Below are 19,933 nucleotides of genomic sequence, written 5' to 3'. Positions count from 1 at the left end.
AACCCTTCACGTCCCGTTGGATGCACGCAGGCGGTGGGATGAGCTCGGGCAGCCTGATCCCTCTTTAACAAGGCCTGAGTGCGGCAGAGAGAATGCCTGTCTCTGGAATAATAAGGCCTTTTCAGAGAGGCACATTAATTAGACCACCGGGCTGCTCTCATCCACACCAGCTTAATGACCTCCAGGTCCATAAAGACAGGTGTTTATCTTTCTGTGTCAGGATGAGAATGGTTGTGGGCTGTAAACACAACCCCTGGAAGGTCTGGATCTGGTGTGTTTTACTTACACACAGGCTATACCAGGGTTTAAAGCATGGAGAGAGCCTGTCTATTTATAGAACAGACTTCTTATGTGCACCACATACTGTCTGTGTATGCACAGTGCAGGGATTTGAGCTCCAGCTCCGAGCCTTGAAAATGGGCTGCACCGAACGAGATTAACTTCAAACCAGAATTACTTTTTATTATTTATTTTGCATTTCTGCAACACTAAAACTTTAGTCCTTCGGAAATTCAACTAAATTCAGACAACTTTTAGGCACCAACTACAAACAGAGGCAATGTTTTTAGTTCACAATCCATACAGTTTCAACATCATACATGTGCAATATTGTTACTAGTACATATTGTGTTCTATTTTTATATTTACTAGTCTTGTATTTATTTCCTTTTTTTAATACTTTTACAGAATGTATATTTCACTTTCCTATTTTGCTGCTGTAACAATTCCAATTTCCCCATCTTATCACATCGCATCTCATTTTAGCTTCAATTCACAGTATCTGGGAGAAATAAATAGATAGTTGTGACATGTCTGCTTCACGGTAAAATATGTCATCATATAAAAAAAATACAAGTTTGAAATCATACTGATTTGTTCTTATATAAAACACAAAGGTGTTTGTGTGTAAGTAGACTGGGAGTAATAAAGAATTACATTTTCGTTTTTCGCTGCACCATGTACAGCTGTTTTGTTTGTATTGATTTTACATATTAAATTTCACTGGGGAGTTTTCATTTTTAGCAAATTCTATCAAAAATGGCAGCCAAGACAAATAGAGAGGCAAAGTTGGCAACCATTTGCTGCAAGAAGTTTAAGGGATTCAATCAATAAATCAATATCTCACACATAGATGCACTGAAATGGAATATTGTTACGAGATAAATTGAGCTTTTGTGAATCTTACTGAACTTTATATTCAGAAAAATATACCACCTCATACCAAGAGGTCGATAATTCTCTAAAAGACGAATACGCAAAAAGAAATAAGCATTAAGCAAAATTAAATCATGGACCGAGGAAAACAGCCACATCAGTGTCTGATGATGTTTCAGTGTAGACATCCAAGTGCCATCCCAGCTTTCTACAGGCCCAAAAAAAGTGATCGAGAAAGTTAATTAAATCAATCAAGCTGAGAGAGCAAAAAGAAAAGCTACAGTCCGACGCTCAGGACCAGATGGGATAATCCTTCAACTAGTTTGTGAGATACAATTAATAAAAATCAGCATGTTGTCAATGTGCAGGATCACAGCATGACAGTATATCTGATCTGCTCTGTAAATAAGGAAGACGAGTTGTTCCTGTGGTTCTCTGGAAGCCGTCGGCCTCCACTAATCATGTGAATCAAAATAAATGGTACTTCACACCCCAGCCGCTGAATGTCAAGCAGCAGCGATTGTGCAATAGAGGGAATCACCAGCCTGATGAAAGACAGCAGGAAAATGAATCAGGTCACTGACTGACACAGTTTTAGCCCAAACTGCTCCATTTAGAAAATCTCTCGGGGATGTCAGGCGGAAGACGCAAAGGAGGGGAAGGAGCCAGTTGGAGGAAGGAGGTTTAAAAAAAAGGGGGGGGGGGGGGGTAATTAGGGCCAAAAAGGGAAGGTAGGAGGGGAAATGAATAAAAGTATAGATTACTAATTCCCTAAACTCTGCCGATGTGAATTCATAGGACAAACATCAGTCGCAGTTTGTTTTGACATTTTCGTGTCACGGTGTCACTTCTGGTTAGGATCAGGATTTCTGAGCAGCTTCCTGTGATGGGGTTTGTGGGTAATGTAAGTCAGGTGGAAGTGAGGGGGGGACCTCTGCTGTCTGAACCTGCAGCTGCATCCTGAACTGAGGGCAGCACTGATGGCTGCTATATTATCCACATATACAAACCACTCAAGGGACACACCGAGTCAGTCACTGCTGCACTTGAATTATGACCATGCTCCGTATATAATATATATTAAAAACATATTTAGTATTTAATGTACTGTTTCCACTGATATTAACACCAATCATAATTATATATCCTCAGATTGTGCAGCAGCGCTAGATACATGTAAACCAAGAGATCTGAGATCAAACGGATCACAAATAAAACCGTTATTTACTTATTTACTAAGCTTCTGCTGCCCCCTGTTGGTGAAATCAGCTCACACCAGAGGTCACCACTGTATGAAGGGACTAAGGTCAAATACTCAAGCCACTGCTTTTTTTTTTGTGAGTAAGAAAACACAGGAGCAGTAAAACATTTAAGTCACTGTTTGGTGGCTTGTGTGGAAAGTTTTAACATAACAAGAGAAGACAAAGTAGAAAGATGGACAAGCTTGTGCATGAGATGTTTGTGTCCAGGTGGGTTCAAAAGACTAAAGATGCAAAGACACTATGATAGCTTCAGTTTAAAAAGAATGAGAGATAACACAAGTCTGCATGTGGTAGATGTTTGTGGTGTGGCTGCAGCCTGTTGCAGCAGCTTGTGTTCCTCATGTACTCAACCCTAGTCTCCAAGTATTAAAGGGGCAAGGGTTAAAGTCGGGATTAAGGCTAAATGTGGCGTTCTTCAAGAGCAATGCATCCGCGTCAAATCAGATGTGAGGGCTGCAAGTCAATACACCACATGCGTGGGCTCAGCTTGGACGGAGATGAAAAAAATCAATTTTACACCTCTGTATTTCAGTAAGCGTGTAAACTCTAATTTATTTACAATACCGGATGTCTATTGACAGATTCTCTTTCAATGGAAAAAAACCCCACCTTTCAATTGTTTGACTTAAATGCTGTGTCATGTTTCAGCCTGAGAGATAATAGCTCACAAAAGCCTCTGTTTGAGTCCTCTCTGCTGGTTAGAATGACGGCTCACAGGTGCTCCGACACTGCGGCCAAGGTGGTTGGACAGCTGACATTGTGCAAATACCTGCTCCGCATTAACGCAGGGACGTTCACAAAGAGCTACATGGTGTGGAACAGAGCGACGGGCCCTGTGCTTGCTCGGCTGTGCAGCACTTGGCTGCTGACACCTGTTCAGGCGTCCAAGTGTTGTCACAACTGTCGAGAACCGAACACGTGCAAACACACACATGCCACTGTGCATCCACAGAGCTGCACTCACACTCCAGCTAAGTGTTTTTCTAACTGTGACAAAGCCTTGTCCTTACTTTCAGTTTTCACTTTTTGAGGTGTTTTCTACTTTTCAAATGTTAACACTGGGAAAATGCAGTGGCTGAGACTAAACTATAGATAAACTAGACACCCAAGGTGTCTCAACTGAAACCAATGTTACATCCTGTCATAGGCAGTTAGCGGCATAAACCCAGTTAGGGTGAATGGAGAAACCACATTTGGTGCATAACATAGAAATGAAGTTGGATGCCAAAAGTATATCATCTTTTTTAAATGTAAAACAAAGATGTGGTTTAAACAGGGAGGGTTTATTTCCTGTTTTTTGGTGTAAGATTCAGGAGATGCCGTTTTCGTAGTACAGTGAAATCCTTTGAGACTCTGACTAAGAGCCTTCTGCTGAACAGTGTCACTGCCCGAAATTCCAATTAATTTCCACTTCTCCTTTTAAAAAAAGCTATGTGATGTCACATTACTTTATTGTAGATCAGTGGAGTTTTCCACACGTACATATTTGTGTTTTTGGCCTGACAGTGGGAATGACTCCCAAGATGTAAGAAAACATTACAAAGCATTAAAACATTACTCAAGAGAATACCCCAGGGGTGTCTCGTGTTTATTCTAGTTGGATGGGAGAGATTATGTCGCTGGACTTTAAGGGCTATAAGCTAAAATGTGGAATAAAGTGCTTTAAGAATATGAATGAAGAAGTGGTAAAAAAATAGATTAAAGAACCCATGGGATTCTTCGCTGAAGAAAGAATAATCTAATCTAGAACCTGTCCTCGGACCGTCTTTTCCTGCCACATGAGTAAATAAGAAAGGTTTGATTTAATTCAACCTTATTTGAGTTTTAAAGCCACAGCAAATGACCACACAGTCATCAAATCAGAGCGGAGCAGCAAGAAAGAATGCTTTCAATGTAACACGATGTGGTAATGTGCTGGACAGTTCTGGACCCACTGATAGCGAGCGCAGTGAGGCCTTTGCTGGCGAAAATGGTGGTTGATGTTACCCAGAATGCTTTGGGCCAGAGGCCGGACAAGGCTTGAGAGCGTTTTAGGCAGCTAAAATTACAAAGTGGCATCTGATAAATTTAGAGGTGCAACTGTAAAACCCTCCTGACGCAGTGGTGTAGCTGTCTTCTGTAAATACATTAGAAACGTAACTTTAACTTCTGACAAATAAACCAGGCGCTGCGTTTGCTCGTCTTATGTAAGCTGAATGTATTTGTACCTCAGACACTGGCACGACTAAAGATAAAACTGGATGAGAGAGCGTTTCAGAAATGAATGACTGTGTACACACCAATACCTCATTTAAAACAATACTAATATATGAATCCACTAATAAAATGCAATTAATTGATCAAATAAGATATGAACTAAATTGTCAAATTGTAAGTTTCCGCTCCGAGGACTGCAACTAATGATTATTTTCATTATTGCTGATTATTTGACTATACAATGAGCATACTGTGTGTGTGTGTGTATATATAATTAGTATATAGTGATGATAATGAGTATACTGCAAGTATATTGTGTATAGAGAGTATATAGTGATTGTACAATGTCTATATCGTGAGTATATAGTGTGTCTAATGAGTATATAGTGTGTGTATAGTGAGTATATGGTGAGGATAAAGTGTGTGGTGAGTATATTGTGAGGATATAGTGTGTGTAAAGTTTGCATGTATTGTGTAGTGAGTATATAGTGATTACATAGTGTGTATAAAGTGTGTATGTATTGTGTGGTGAGTATACATTGTGTAGTGAGTATACAGTGATTAACATAGTGTGTATACAGGGTGTTGTGAGTATATAGTGATTACATAGTGTATAAAGTGTGTATGTATTCTGTAGTGATTACATAGTGTGTGTACAGGATGTAGTGAGTACTGTAGTGAGTACTGTAGTGAGTACTGTAGTGAGTATATAGTGAGTACTGTAGTGAGTACTGTAGTGAGTACTGTAGTGAGTACTGAGCAGGCTCGGCAGGTCCAGTGAGTGTGGAGGACGTCCCTCTGTCGGCGGATAAAGGGAGTGGTCTAAACTCCAGCGCTTCCTAAACGGGGCACAAGACAAAAACACATCAGTGCGATCACATCGGTGACAATAACAACGAGCCTGTATCCTCAGCTCCCCCCACTAACAAAGAGCAGCAACTACACAAAGATGCTCCTCACCAACAAATGATTGATTGTGTTATGACAGAGACATTACTACTGTGCAGTCATATCGAATCCAGGCAGCGCTGCACATCTTGATCACCTCCATCGTACTCTGTTGCACGAAATGAATATTTATAGTCACTTGGCCAGAGTGGATCTTCTTACCTCCACCCCTCACTCATTAACCCCCCCACCCACCCGTTTTGAATATGTGCTGTACAAAATAAGCTAATACATAACCAAAATACTGTTCTGATCTGAAACCATTCTCCTCCTCCTCACCCCTTCACCAGAACTCACCCCTTCATTTACTACTCCCTCCCTCTTCTGCTCAACTGTGGAACATGCAGGAAAAAAAAAATCACTCACTCTCTCATTCACTCATTCACCCCCCCCCCCCCCCCCCCCCGTTCCACTCACTGTCCTTGCTCGAGCACACACACACACACACACACACACACACACACACACACACACACGCTAAACAAAACACTCATGTCACCAACTCCCTGTGAGGACAGGTGGACACAGAGGGACAGACATTTCCATCACTAGACACAATAAACATTTTTTTCCTATTTACATGTTGTATTAATAAATGGATAGAAAAATAAACATGTGGTGTATAATATTTTATGAAGTGTGCATGTTGTTATTTGAACAACAGTGGACAGAATCAGTGTGGGTCCACAGCAGCCTGTCCACTGCCCCGCATATTGTCCCTGCACCTCTGGACATTTTATATTTTATTAATGAGTTACAACTATACATCTGACAAAAACACAAAGTGAGCATGCAAACAACACACTCCAGTGGCTGTGACTTTCAGCTATAGGAATCAAAATGGCGTTGCGGGGAGGGACACAGTGCTGATATTAAAATAAGAAATAAACACTACACGCGGGGGTGTGATGGTGAAGTTTGTTATGTGCGGGTGTTCGTGCAGCTTCGGACCCTCGCGTGGCGGAGGAGACCCTCGTTTCAGATGTGTCATTGCGGGGTGATGCGCCACTTGGTGAACAAAAGAAAGCACCATCACTGCGCCCTACATTGAAGGAGCGCTTTGGGCTGCAGCCCCCCCCTCACCCTCCACCTCACAGCTGGACCCACACCTGGACCCACATCAGCCCCCCCACACCCCTGTCCCACGCACACGTTGATCGATGTCACAATCCCGGATCACGATCCCTGATGTTTGGAGGTGTTGGCAACTTTCCTGACAATGGAGCATGCGAGCTGCGACCGCCATAGTGACACTTATAAGCAAATCTGTCCAAAAAGCGGCAAAATCCGCACACCCAGCCCCCGCAAACCCACGCACACGAGCCCCCGCTGTGATCCCGAGGGTCACCCTCGACTCGGATGCGGTGACATTTCATTTATAGCGGGTTTAACAGCAAATAATCTTGACCACGTCACTCAAAGTCAATGGCCGGACTGTGTTAGTTGGGAAAACGTATCGATGTATTAAAAGCGAAAACGGACCCCTGCGACGTCCGAACCGCGTGCACCCGCAAGAGCATAGATTAGACGTGTACGTGCGTGGGGTGGTGGGCCCGCACGTGCCGTCCGTTTGGGTCAATTTAACGCGAATTGTGCAAAATTGTTGGCGACACGCGCTCCTTCCGGCCGGTTTTCCCGGAATAAAAGTTGCTCGCCGGCGACAACCGACTGGAAGCGACGTGTCCCCGTGAAGCCCAATGTCCCTGCTACCGGCCCGCGGTGCTCCGTGGACCGGTGCGGCGCCGTGGGCTCTACATTTGACGCGAGTTTGCCGGCGAAGAAACACAAACAGGACGGCGCCAGTTCCATGGAGTCCGCTAGATCAGCTGCTGGCAGTTGCTGTTCTCAATCACGTCCGCAGATAGGCTTCATAGGCTCGCTGGAGCGCCTGTGGAATAAGACGCTTAAGTGATCCACGGAACGGACGCGTCACTTCGCGTGGACGATCCTAACAATACTTTTTTTGCATCATAAATTAAAGGTGTGACAGGTTTTTTTTTCTCCAGCGAGGAAAAGCTTTATTCGTGGCTGTGCGTTTTTGTTTTCTTCCCCTCTCCCTGCCAGCTGACAGGACCCGACTGAAACTACATCTCCAGGACTTTTTCTTTTTTTGGTCAACTTAGACAAAAAGAAAAGTCACCATGGCAGAGACGTCAGCGGCTCCAGCCAAAGCCAAAAAGGCAGCTAAACCCAAGAAGAACGCTTCTCATCCGAAGTACTCCGAGATGATCCGTGCGGCCATCCTGCAAGACCAGAGCCGGAACGGTGCGTCCCGTCAGTCCATCCAGAAGTACGTGAGGAAGACCTACAAGGTGGGCGAGACCGCCGACTTGCAGATCAAGATGGCCCTGAGGAGGCTGGTGGAAGCCGGCACTCTGTGCCACACCAGAGGCACCGGCGCGTCCGGCTCCTTCAGGCTGGCCAAATCAGAGGGCACCAAGAAGAAGCCCCCCACCACCAAGGCGGCCGTGTCCCCCAAGCCGAAGAGGGCGGCCAAGCCGGTGCCCAAGCCCAAGAAGGTGGCCAAGCCCAAGAAGGTGGTCAAGACGCAGGAGAAGCCTAAGAAGGCGTCCCCTAAGAAAGTGAAGAAGGTGGCGAAGAAGGTGACGCCGGTGAAAGCCAAGAAGGCGCCGATAAAGAAAGCCAAGGCGACCAAGACCAAGGCGAAGCCGGCGAAGAAAGCGGCCAAGCCCAAGACGAAGCCGGTGAAAAGGGCAGCAAAGACGGCGAAGAAGAAGTGAAAGGACACTGACAGAGAGACACAGTCACTGTAAATACTGAAGGAAATGTTTTCTTATATGTATTATTTTTGTAAGGTCCCATGCAAACTTATGCTCTTTTTACCAGTAGTTTTCTCTCCATTGCACTATAGCTTAAAGATGCTGTAGAAACATTTGTGACCATTCTTATTTGGCGTTAATAATATTATTATTAATAATAATTATTATTATAATGATGATGATGATGATGTTACTCTCTGTCTGATCCTTGGATACTATAGACTGAGGATCTGGGGTTTTTTGCTGGTAAGGTAAAAAAAAGAAATTGTAAATACAGTTGAACTGATGACTAGTTGTTAGTGCACGGGGTCACACTGGAAATACACGTTTGAATAGTGCGCATTGTTGAGCCATGACAATGTACAGACTATAGGCGGTGGATGTCAGCGAGATTTTTCCTAAAGGCTCCATAGCTGCCATTCAAGCTCCACTCTGTACATTTCCTCATACCCACCCCTCCACTGTGTTCAGTCACCTTTAAAGACTGTTTGTACCGCCACTCATTAAACCCTCGTCATCTTCTACCAAGTGGTCGTGTCAACTTATTGTGTGCCTTTTACGCGTGCGTAAAGGTGATGGAACGAACTGGAGGGAGCATACTGCATGTGTCCTGTCCAAGATTAACAGGCCTGATGCCACTCTGCTTCTCTTTACACACGCTGTGTACTTTTATTGAGATCTACATGTGAACGTAGTTATCCTGCCGCAAAAGACACCTTTTTAGAAAATGTCTATAAAGTGGGAGCATTGAACTTTTAATACCATAACGCATAATAGCTGAGCTGATAACTGTTTAACCAATTACTATTTATATGCGTGACTTATAGAAATGTCTTTTGAGGAAAAAGCATAGATATCCAGGATTGAAATGCTATTGGAAATGGGAGCTATATGCACATAAGTCTACATGTGCTTATTACCGTTAAACCAGTCTGAGGACAAGGGATTTTTTTCTGTTATTGACTTTTTGAAATTCCTTTTTAAGAGTCACCTGCATAGAAACAACAGATCTTGAGGGAATAGAATAAATTGAGGTTTGAGTTATGGCCTCAGAAATACATTCAACTCATATTTGTATCATTACACGCATGAACTAGTAGTAAATAAACACACAGACCCAAACTCCAAATCCCAGCATCCATGTTCCTGAGGGATGAGCTCCACCCCCCCCCCCCCCCCCCCCCGACACACCCACCGCCTCTCACCTGAGGGGCAATACTGCCATCTTGCGGCGTCTTGCAGGAACTCCTCGCAGTGAACGGGACCTGCTGGAGTCAAAGCAGGTGAAAGTCAAGTCCAACATGAGATTTTAGCTGCATGGCTTCCAGAGATGCCTCTGCGACGTATGACTGTAGAGTAAATACAAATACTAAATCATTAAAAACAGGTTTGGTATCCGAGGTCTGAAAATTTTGTCCAATAGTTCAGTATCAAAAAGAAAAAGTGGAGCACATATGGTCTCCAAAGCCCAACGGTTGCTTTAAATTGAATCCAGCAGCTCCACACTACTTTTAAACACTCATGAATATGGTGATCCATTTTTTTTCTTGAGAAATTCACAACAATGCTAAAGAAGTGAACTTTTTTTTATCCTGGATCCGCCCAATTAATCGATCTGCTCCAAAAGTTAACGGGTCACGTCTTGGCCTGTGTTCCATCCTTCCACAAAGTTTGATCGACAGCAAGCAGCAATGAAGACAGGATCTTGGCAGAGATGAGATAAAAATCATTCATAATCAGCATGAAAACATTCTGATGCTGCAACAAGGGGATGATGATGAAATTAAAACGATCCAACAGACACCAGAGGAAAACACAACACATTTCCCATCTCAACACGTCGCTTTGTCTTTTGGGTGGAAGCTCCCACCCGGTCTGGTCTTTTATTAAGCATCTAACTCTTGCAGAGGAAACAGTCAGGTTTTAAAAGCTGCAGAAACAGCAAGTCACCAGCTAAATTTAGCAACAGAACAATACAATGGAGAGTCATGTAACGCGTATGCACAGTGTCAGGTACATGTGAATAGAATAGAAAAAAAAAAGAGAACAGATTACAAATCTATTTCAGTCTGGTTTAAATTGAATTTGATTTCAGTGTGAACAGATGGAGTGAACGCAGATAGGACCAGATCTTTTCTTTAAGATTATATCATTTTAAGATTCGCTTTGTCTCAGGAGAAAATATTTCTTTCTATTTTTTTTTTTTTTTTGCAAACTGCCATTTATCATCATGCACAAAGAGAAACCTCTCCATGCCGCAGCAGATCAGAGGAGGCACCGCGAGGAACATTTCAACAATTAGATTCAAGCCATTTCATTCTCAGGCAAAACGGTTTACCCAAGAAGCAACTAACATGCTATGATTATTGCTCATTATTTGGCCCCTAAGAAATGAAGATCTTGTGTCTGTGGTCTCTTGTTCACTGAGGAGGTTCAGCAGCAGCCAATCAGGATGTCCTCTCTGTTGAAAATGCTTCATGTGCTCGTGACCTTTGGTTCTTCAGTCTCCTCAATTTGGCATCTCTCTGTTATAAGTAAGAAACACTGCATGTATATAAAACTCTCTGAACTCACTATTAACTTACAGATAACTGAGGGGGGAGACGCAGACTGGACTTTAAAGTCTTTGTCCAATTCCTCTGTTTTGATAAAGCACCTTTTTGAATATGAACGGGAGCGGTACCGAGCGCAGATAGGCTAACTCCTACTTGGCCTGATTAGACAATGTAAGGCAGAAAAAGCTGTGCACTGCATCGAGGAGAACAATAGGACCACTTGAATCCAAGTGCGATCTGTTGACTGAGGGTCGGACAAAGTGGGGAGGTCAGACAAAGGCAGGCAGAGATATGATAAGTTTCCTGGAAGCCTCCGTGGTGAAAAGTGAAATGTCTCTAGTTTCGGAGGTTTGGTCTTGATGGATAAAACGGTGCCTCATTTTGAAAACAAAATCAAACATAAAAGCTCAGCTGGTGCTTGGTCATTTCAGTCTCACAGCAGCTCTGTAGATAGCAAAGCCCAAAACTGCCACAACAGCCGAGCCCAGTGCCACTCTCAGCCAGAAGGATGTGTTGCTCATGTCTGAACCATTCAGGTGTCTGGAGGAGGGAGGGGAAAACAAGTGTCAGATACTTTCAATATTTCAAATGTTTGGCTGATTTGACATCTTTGTTTATCACTCTGAAAAAGGGGGTTCCAGTATATTTCAATCTAGTGGTTACAATTTAAACTTATGGGGCAACTGCTTCAGTTCCTGAAATATCCAGAAAAAGGCTCTACTTGTTATTCTGCTTATAAACACAGGGTTCAGGTTGAAAAATACCCCAACACCCCTTTGATTGAATTTGTTCTACTAGAACGTACGGGTACATCGCTGCCCAGGCAAGCCTGGTGTAGATGCTCTTGCTGGAGGAGTCGAGGAACAGGCTGGAGAAGGGCAGCGGAGGAGGCAGTCTGTGTTTATAACAGAACTCTGCTGGGGTCATCCCGTGGAGCTGCTTCACTTCTGAAAGGTCCACTTTGGAAGCCACCAACACACATGGGATATTGCTCTCCATGTAGTGTTGCTGAGGAAAAAAGAAAATGTGAAAACTTTACTTTTTCAAGGGGTTTCTGATGAAATTCAGATACATTATAAATAAACCAAAGAAAAATCACTTTGATCATGTTTACACAATGTGTCAAAATTGCAAGATGGATTTAAATTTGTTTATTTACTGGTCTCTTACTTCCTGTGGGTGTCAAGTGTCTGAGAATATTCAAGTCAAGACAGTAACCGGAGCCTTTTATTCCACTAATATATATCACAACAGGACAAAACGTTCCTCTTCTAAACAACACATAGTTGTACCAAAAGACACAAACACTTTTATTCCTCGTGCTCTTCTGAGTTGATTATTTCTGGAGCTTTTCTTGATCTTTGCTGTTGTTTATGATTAAAACAGATTCACAGGCTGTTCCTGCCAGGTCAAATTTTAATAAATGAAACCTGAAACTATGAATACTCAACTCAATTTCTTTTTAGTTATTTCTCAGATGAAATTTGGCTTAAACGCCCCTGTAACCTTTGTTGTGACTGACCTTGTATATACTGGCACAATAGTCGAAGGAATGTGGGTCACCGGTGTCATACATGAGACAAGCAACGTCACAGGAGGCGTCTGATGCTTTCAGGAACTCCGCCTCTACATCCACCTCTTTGAGCTGCATGGAGGGGAGAACATTGATTTTTTGTGAGGCACTGAGATTTAAGTTAAGGTCAGAGGTGGAAATTCCTCATTAGGATCATGACGGGAGCTACTTACAATAAGGTACTTCTCCTGCTTGCTGACTTGGACAGTGTTTATGGCGTAGGGGGAGAAGGCACTGCTGGGATTTACTGTTTTCTATTCAAAAGACAAACAAAACAGGAAAACGGTTACGTCTCAGCTTCACTGTTAATGATGGAAACTACTGTATTAAAAGCTCATCAATTCAATAATTACACATTTGACATTTTCAGCTCCAGACGAGCAGATGGCGCCATACCTCAACGTTGCGACCCACGAAGGCCTGGAGAAAGGCTGTCTTGCCCGTCCCCCGCGGTCCGATCACCTTGCAGAGAAACACTGACCGCTGTGTCTGGCACTTCTCCAGGTCCACCTCTCTGTCCCGAGTCACTGCACACATAAACAAGAACAGATGCAAAATATAAACCAATCACACAAACACACAGGACTGTCATTCTGCCTCTGAGAAAACACAGCGCCCCACCGGCCTTAACTCAACAAATATGAAAATGAAAAATGGTCTTTGATTTTCCAATTTCCACCACTTGCTAAGTGAAGTAAGAAAATGTGATGTTTTCTACACAGTGTAATAGTGCGGGACAATATTAATAGCCCTGAGGTGGGAGACCAACATCATTACTGAAAAAGGCCATACGGGAGGATGTGACTCCAGAAACCAGCAGAGAGAGATCGACCTGATACAGGAGCTGTTTCAGTTCTTCTACATACAGACAAGTTGGTTCTCTCCTGGTGAGAGTAAATTGTGGTTATGCACAAAAGGAATTGAAACTAATTGTGTGGAAAAAAGACATTGGTAAGAAAAGAGAGATTTCCCTCGAATAAGTCTAATGATCAGTAACACTCTCTGGCTGTAACTTTAGATGAAGGCTATTTAATTACAAATGTCACATTTAAGTAAAATGTACCTCCAGCGTATGTTGAATTTTAACTTGAGTTAAGTGAACCTGTAAAGCCCTGTAGTGTATAATAATGCAGATATGCTGCAGGTGTGTATTACACCTGTGTGAGTGAATGGTTTGCCGATGTAGTGCTTCACTTTTTACAGCGGCCTCTTTAGGACACGTGGAACTAAGGTTGAAGTGATGCAGAACCCAAGACTGTAAACATCTGCAAACTTGTACAATGATACGGGAAAACGGGGCTGTAATACCCCATCCTGCTGCCACTGCTGCAGTTGGAGCTTAGTTTACTTAACTCACGTTTCATTTCACAATCACCCCTAAGACACACAAATTTGAAAATGTATATTCTATTTAAAGTTAGGACAAGCTATATATTCTGTAAACAATACACCTATTTGTTTGACTATTAACTGCATGTGTCTAAGCTTATTTAAATAGCTCAAGAGGGATAATACAATCCCTTGGGCACAATCAAAAAGTATCAGGTGATATGAACTGAACTTTGGCTCAAACATTGAGGTCTGAACCAACCCATGGATTTGGACTGTACCAAATTCTGACAAACAATTAATAGCACTACATAATAAAAGATGATTTACAAATCTCTACCACCTCCTGTAAGGTCACCTGAAGGTCCTGACCTCTGAGATGGAGACAGAATGATTACACAGAAACATTACATCACACTTTCTAATCTTGTCAAAGCTTTCCTGGAAAACCGTCCTCACACTGGTTCACGTCTGCACACAGATCCAGTACTACTGTTCCTCATATTAGCTCATGTCTGAATCCCTAATTTAATCATTAATCACACTAATCACAAGAAAAAAACATCTTCAGTATCTTGTGTGCGGAACATGCATTGTACTTCAAACCATGCATGACAGCATAGACGTGCAATTTACAAACTCCCAGGATAAATGAACTACTCGCTCACGTCTCAAGGACAAACGCACATGTATGTAAATTATGTGGATTAAGATTGATAATCCTCTTACAGTGCTCAGGTTTTCAAGGATGTACAGTGAGTCTCTACAGATAAATGGCCCTAACCTTTCTAATTACAAGCAGTTTGTCTGAATTAACTACGATTTACACTCTCTCACACACACACATGCACACACACCTGTGATAGCCGAAGTCTGTGACTGCTGTTCAGTGAGGATAGGGTAACCTAGGTATCCTAGGTGCTCCAGGCAACGGTGGATGTCAAGGTATGCAGAAAGCCTGCATGTGAAAGCGCATAGTAAACATGGGCTTTTAAAAGTGTAGAGTTTAAAGTGCATTACAGTGTTAACATAGAACACGCTTACAGTCGTATTATCAACAGCAGAGGGAGATACTTACGTCCACTGACAGAGGTAGCCGTGGTTGGTGATGTAGCCGTCGTCTGTGGTCGCCACAGTCATGTAGACCTCGGCCCCCCACGGCATGTAGGGACATACACAAAACAGGTTCCTAAGCTCCGACGGTGACAAGGCAGAGTCTTTGTCCTACGAAAGAATAAAAAAAAAAAGTACACTTTATATCCTCCATCAAGATTTCCCACAACATCAACATCTCTACTTTAGAGTCCACTGGGAAAATGTGGCCAGAGACAGCGTGAAACACAACTCACTTCATCGTACTTGTCAAACAGCTGCTGGAGGAACTGGTGGCCTTGTTGATTGAGTTCCGTGGTGGAGCCGACAGGAACCCGTAGTCTGACAATACAAAAACGACATTAGATATTAAAGTACATGGGCATTTTAGTACAAATGACATAATAATAGCAGGTCTGGGACAGATAACTGTAGATTACACAGAGAGAGATTTAAGCTCTCAATCATTTCAATACATGTTGCTAAAAACCACTTATCATTAAAATAACATTTTCCAGCTGTCATGACAACAGGCCGTGGTAAGACTCACTCAGGATAAAGGTAATCATCAGTCAGCTCAAGGTTGTCATGATAACCAAACTTTCTGAGGATGGTCCACGTGGTTTCATGTCGGCCCCTCTGGATAAATAATGTATTAAGGAACAAAAAACCTGATGGAGAAGAGAGACAATAAAAGTTCATTACAGATGAGTGTGGCTCTGCAACAACATGCATGTTCTCATTCACAGAGGATTTTTACCATTAAGCGTCAGGCCATTGTCCTGGACTCCGTCGCTTGTGTTCTTCCAAACTACTGTCTTCACGTCTTCTAGGGCTTGAGGTGCCAGAGGATTCCCAAAACAAGATTTCTACAAAAAAGATATTTATAGCAAACTCTGTTTTTGGTTCACATAATAGTCAAGAAAACATTATGTTCAGTGATTTTAAGCGGCACCTGAAATCTGTTGAGTTCAGTGTCACTGAGGATACGGTCATTGTCCTGGTCAGAAATGTAGAATATTCTGCTGAGGGCTCGGACACATAAAGGTTTCAACTGTGGGGAAATATCGGAGGACAAAAAACATTCAATTCTATGGATGTACACATTTTTTAAAAAGTGGACTGGAAGACACGCAGGCTGACTCAGCAGCTGGTATCACATTACAAAAAAAGTGGCTGACCTGTTTGTCTTCAGGGTCGTAAAGAGGAGCAGTGGGGTGAAGAACTGCCTTCTGTGCATAGTAGAACAGCTCTGAAATGTTTTTCAGGTTCTTCGCAGAACACTTGAAAAAGAAAAACAGCAGAGGGAAAATTTCAGATACAACAAAGCCAGATTGTGTGCGCATGTGTAAATATTTGCGTGAGACCCAGCGACCACACGTGCATCATAGAGGTAGAGTCAGCAGGTGTATACAGAATGCAGAGATAAGCAGAATGGAAACGTCTAGACTTCAGTGTTACCTCCACACATGTCTCAATCTCAGAGAACTGGTTCATGATGGGGAGGATAGTTTCCATTGAGCTCCCGCAGCGCAGATCAGACTTGTTTCCCACAAGGATGATGGGAATTCTGATACAACATGTGAAGACAGGTAAACTCAGTACCAACACCCAATGAAGATTTGTTACAATAAATCACAACTCAGGACGAATCAGTTTTAAATTCAAATACTGCGTAAAACATCAGGGATGACTGAACACGACAACAGGCTGGAATTCCTCGACTGCCAAGTTTCATACAAACAGTCTGAAGGAGAGCAAAGTTCATGAGTCAAGTAAAGCCAGAGAAACTCACACCCAATGACAGCTAATACATACTTGTTCCCTTTTTCTGCGTCTCCGTTCACTAAAGGGATCCATTTAGTTCTGATCTGAAAAGCAAGAGGCAGCATTTAACACAGTGTAGTGCATATTTTAAATGAATTAATTAAATATAAAACACAGCAGGAGACCATGGAAACCAAGCTGGAGGTTACTACCTTATCTATTGTGTCCTCATTGGTGACATCATACACGACACAGACCACGTTAGCCTGTGATGACGAAAACTTCATATCAAAATCAGACATTCTCCGTTCAACCTATTAGAATTGAAATGTTTGTACACACTTCAGTTTAAAAAGACGTGTGATAATTAAGTTTAAGTGAGTTCATGAGTAAGGGCAAGATTAGGTTAGGTGCAGCGTCAGCAGTAATGCTGGGGGGGGCATGGCTGGGGAGAGAATGTCTGGAATACTCTACTTGGGCGGCTACGTCTGCAACCAGAGCTCGGATGAGTGGAAGATATCGGATGGATGGACTTCACATGGGGATGAAAATTATAAACAGCAGGAAAGAAGAATGACTCATTGACTAATCACAAGTAAAAAGTACTGATTCAGGTGTTGTTACAATCTAAAGGTGTCTGTGTATGTTCATTAATCCCTGGAGCCAGAGGCAGAAAAGAACCAGGCTCATAATGTTATTTCATCTTAAAAACGTCAGTGGACATGTCCTCTGCGAGTGTTGAATGTTATACTTACAATACACGACCTTCAAAAACATGCTTTTCTTTGGTAAAATGTCTGGCAACATTTGTTTTGCAGAGTTTCAGACGGCCTTACGGGAAACTACTTTTATAGAGTTGATGATGAATTGACTTGTTCAAGGTTGTTCATGCTTAATTCAAACCCTGGGTTCAGAGTGTTTGTCGGTGCAGTAAGGTGAGTTTACCTTGATGATCTCATCTTTCAGGACTTTATCACTCTGCTCTTTTTCTGTCGAGGTTAAAGACAAACATTTGTGTCACGCAGACCCACACGTGCAACCAGCATGGAGACCAATCAGTAATGACAGCAGTAGGTGTTAGCCTACACGTGATGTTACCTGAGTAGTCCACTATGTGTGTGGGCACCTTCTCTGGAGTCACATCAGCAGGGATGGTGATTTCTTCAGCTCTGGAGGGAACCTGTCAAGATCACAAATGTACTGTCAGTCATGTGTTTGTCAGGCCACAGCCACCTATAATACAAACACACCTTTTCTACCGTTATACGTACAAACAGAACAATTCTGCAGGATATGTGCATTCACCATTTAATGTAGTCAAACTAACTTGTGTGCACACGCCTCAGTGTTTCCTGTGATGCCGTAATATGACAACTGGTGTTGTTGCTCATCTGTTATAATCATCTCAGGGGTCACGTGGTTAAAAGAGCTCCCAGTTTGAGAACAGCTGCTCTTCAGAAAGTGAAACCTGTGCAGAATCTCACCAGTGGTAAACAGCTGCAGGGACACTTACCTCTTCTGGAAACTCCTCTCCGACCAGAGACATGATGAGTGACGTCTTCCCCACCTTGGCTGTTAACAGAGTTAATGTGAAGAGGGTAAGAGAGCAGCTGCCACTGGGAGACACATGGATCACAGCTAACATGTTAGCTGACATCTCTCAGCAAAATGTCATTGTTGTGCATATGACAATAAATCATGAACCTTGTGTTTGAATTCCCATAAATGTCTTGATGCGGACTGAAGTGCTGCTTGTTAACATGGCACGATGCTGCTTTATTGCAGCTTTCATTGCTCTTTATTGGAAACATGTGAAACAGCTGATACACACGCGATGTAATAACTATTCACACACACTCCAAAGTTAAAGTTGTTACTTCATTTGCAACGAATGTCACACTGCACCTTGGAATGTATAAAGTTCTACTTTTGTATTTTACTGTTTTATCATGAGCTCTCTCTGCCTTTGCTTTCACTTTAATTGAGCTATTGCACTGCTGAGCTGATGGGTCTCTCCTTGTCGACACCTTTCATTGCACTGTTGATCCTGTGTTAGTTTGCATATGTCAAATGAAACTGGGAACTAAGGCGTGACTATCCTGAACACAACAGATGTGTCATAATGATATGAAACACATCAAAACGCACTGGATCTGTTATTATACAGAATCAAAAACACAATGATCTATCGTGTAATTCTGAGATTATAAGTTAGAAAACGGAAAATTACATTCAACAACTTTAAGCGCAAAGTTTCTCGAAGCTATGTTATGCTAGCACGAGCGGAAACTAACATTTTAAATGAGAAAAAAGCATTTAATGACAAATTCAAAGCAAAGGAGGAAACATGTACACACATGTACGTATGTTTATCTATTAGACTAAACCAACAAGCCACCGGGAGTCACCCTGGTCAACTCCGCTCCAAGTTAGTGAGCTAGCTTCAGCAGCTAATGTTTGCTAGCCTCTTAGCTTGCGGTCGGCTAACAGCGGAAGAGACTTACGTTCCCCCAGGAGAAGGATCCTGACGTCCTGCTTCATGTTTCCTCTGAGCGTGGACAACAGACAGACGCGCCGCGGAGCTACACTGACATTTATCTCTCATCTGAAAGTCAAATTTCCAGCTGAAGCCCGAGTGAGCGTCCGTCGCTCCACGGCGAAGGTGAAACCATGTTGTTCCGGGTCAGGGAGGAGACGGTGAAAAGACGCCCCCTGCCGGACAAACCGCAGCTCTGCTTCATGATCAGTACGGATTGTTTTGAAATGTAAACACAAACATGATATGTAATATATAATCAGAATAATAACATGATGTTTCCTATTGATCTGATAGAGGCTGACACATCAACTGAGCACATGCATTTAAAAGAGCAGAGTAAGATATTTCAGCCTAATAATACGGTGCTACCAAATCCGAAGGATGATAATGATGAATGCATCTGTTGGGACACTAGGAAAACAACTGAGATTTTGTTTTGAGTTGCGATCTACAAACAAGAGAGACGAGATCCCAACAATGTGTGTAACATGACAGCTGGGGTTTATCACAATATTCAATTGTCAGACATTTCTGTAATATTCAGTAACTGTCCACTCTTTGCAGTTTTGATCTGCCTGCAAAGCAATCTTATTTTCTACTTCATGCTGGTTTTGTATCAAATTAAATGCTCACATGATATTACTTAAAACTATTAGATCCTTGTAAAATACTGATATGCATGTGGGGATCTCCACATAAGCATTTGACCTTTTGTTTTGCTCGACAATAGTCAGTGT

The 19,933-nt window shown here is 42.6% G+C and overlaps 2 protein-coding genes across 3 annotated transcripts; one reads left to right on the top strand and one right to left on the bottom strand.

The window, feature by feature from the left end:
• Positions 1 to 7,136: 7,136 nt before the first annotated feature.
• Positions 7,137 to 8,865, top strand: h1-0 (H1.0 linker histone). The gene has a single exon (XM_020083570.2). It carries the CDS (start codon positions 7,703 to 7,705, stop codon positions 8,300 to 8,302), a length of 600 nt encoding a protein of 199 aa, XP_019939129.1. The 5' UTR covers positions 7,137 to 7,702; the 3' UTR covers positions 8,303 to 8,865.
• Positions 8,866 to 10,185: 1,320 nt separating this feature from the next.
• On the bottom strand, positions 10,186 to 19,358 carry rhot2 (ras homolog family member T2). 2 transcript variants are annotated; one of them, XM_020083420.2, is made up of 19 exons: positions 19,162 to 19,358; positions 18,171 to 18,229; positions 17,756 to 17,837; positions 17,603 to 17,646; positions 16,870 to 16,923; positions 16,709 to 16,761; positions 16,352 to 16,460; positions 16,072 to 16,173; positions 15,846 to 15,944; positions 15,651 to 15,759; positions 15,441 to 15,561; positions 15,148 to 15,232; positions 14,877 to 15,022; positions 14,656 to 14,756; positions 12,866 to 12,996; positions 12,643 to 12,723; positions 12,419 to 12,541; positions 11,702 to 11,904; positions 10,186 to 11,436 (listed from the first exon to the last, which is right to left on the bottom strand). In XM_020083420.2, exons 1-19 carry the CDS (start codon positions 19,196 to 19,198, stop codon positions 11,319 to 11,321), a joined length of 1,857 nt encoding a protein of 618 aa, XP_019938979.2. In that variant the 5' UTR covers positions 19,199 to 19,358; the 3' UTR covers positions 10,186 to 11,318. The 2 variants fall into 2 exon arrangements, with proteins under 2 accessions (XP_019938979.2, XP_069373326.1); XM_069517225.1 differs by having other exon boundaries at positions 16,870 to 16,971; positions 19,162 to 19,353.
• Positions 19,359 to 19,933: the final 575 nt, after the last annotated feature.

This window comes from Paralichthys olivaceus, chromosome 21, assembly GCF_024713975.1.
Source record: "Paralichthys olivaceus isolate ysfri-2021 chromosome 21, ASM2471397v2, whole genome shotgun sequence".
NCBI classification, from domain to species: domain Eukaryota; kingdom Metazoa; phylum Chordata; class Actinopteri; order Pleuronectiformes; family Paralichthyidae; genus Paralichthys; species Paralichthys olivaceus.
The sequence above is the reverse complement of the archived record's forward strand: the minus strand, read 5'-3'. Positions and strand labels throughout refer to the sequence as shown.

Bases quoted from the DNA above. Each gene is read 5' to 3' on its own strand.
- h1-0 (XM_020083570.2), top strand. From the start codon at position 7,703: ATGGCAGAGACGTCAGCGGCTCCAGCCAAAGCCAAAAAGGCAGCTAAA.
- rhot2 (XM_069517225.1), bottom strand. From the start codon at position 19,198: ATGAAGCAGGACGTCAGGATCCTTCTCCTGGGGGAAC. The intron at 16,461-16,708 runs GTATGTATTAGC...ATGTTGTATCAG, and splicing joins GACGCAGAAAAAGGGAACAA to AATTCCCATCATCCTTGTGG. The intron at 11,437-11,701 runs GTACGTTCTAGT...TCCCTCCTCCAG, and splicing joins GCCTGGGCAGCGATGTACCC to ACACCTGAATGGTTCAGACA.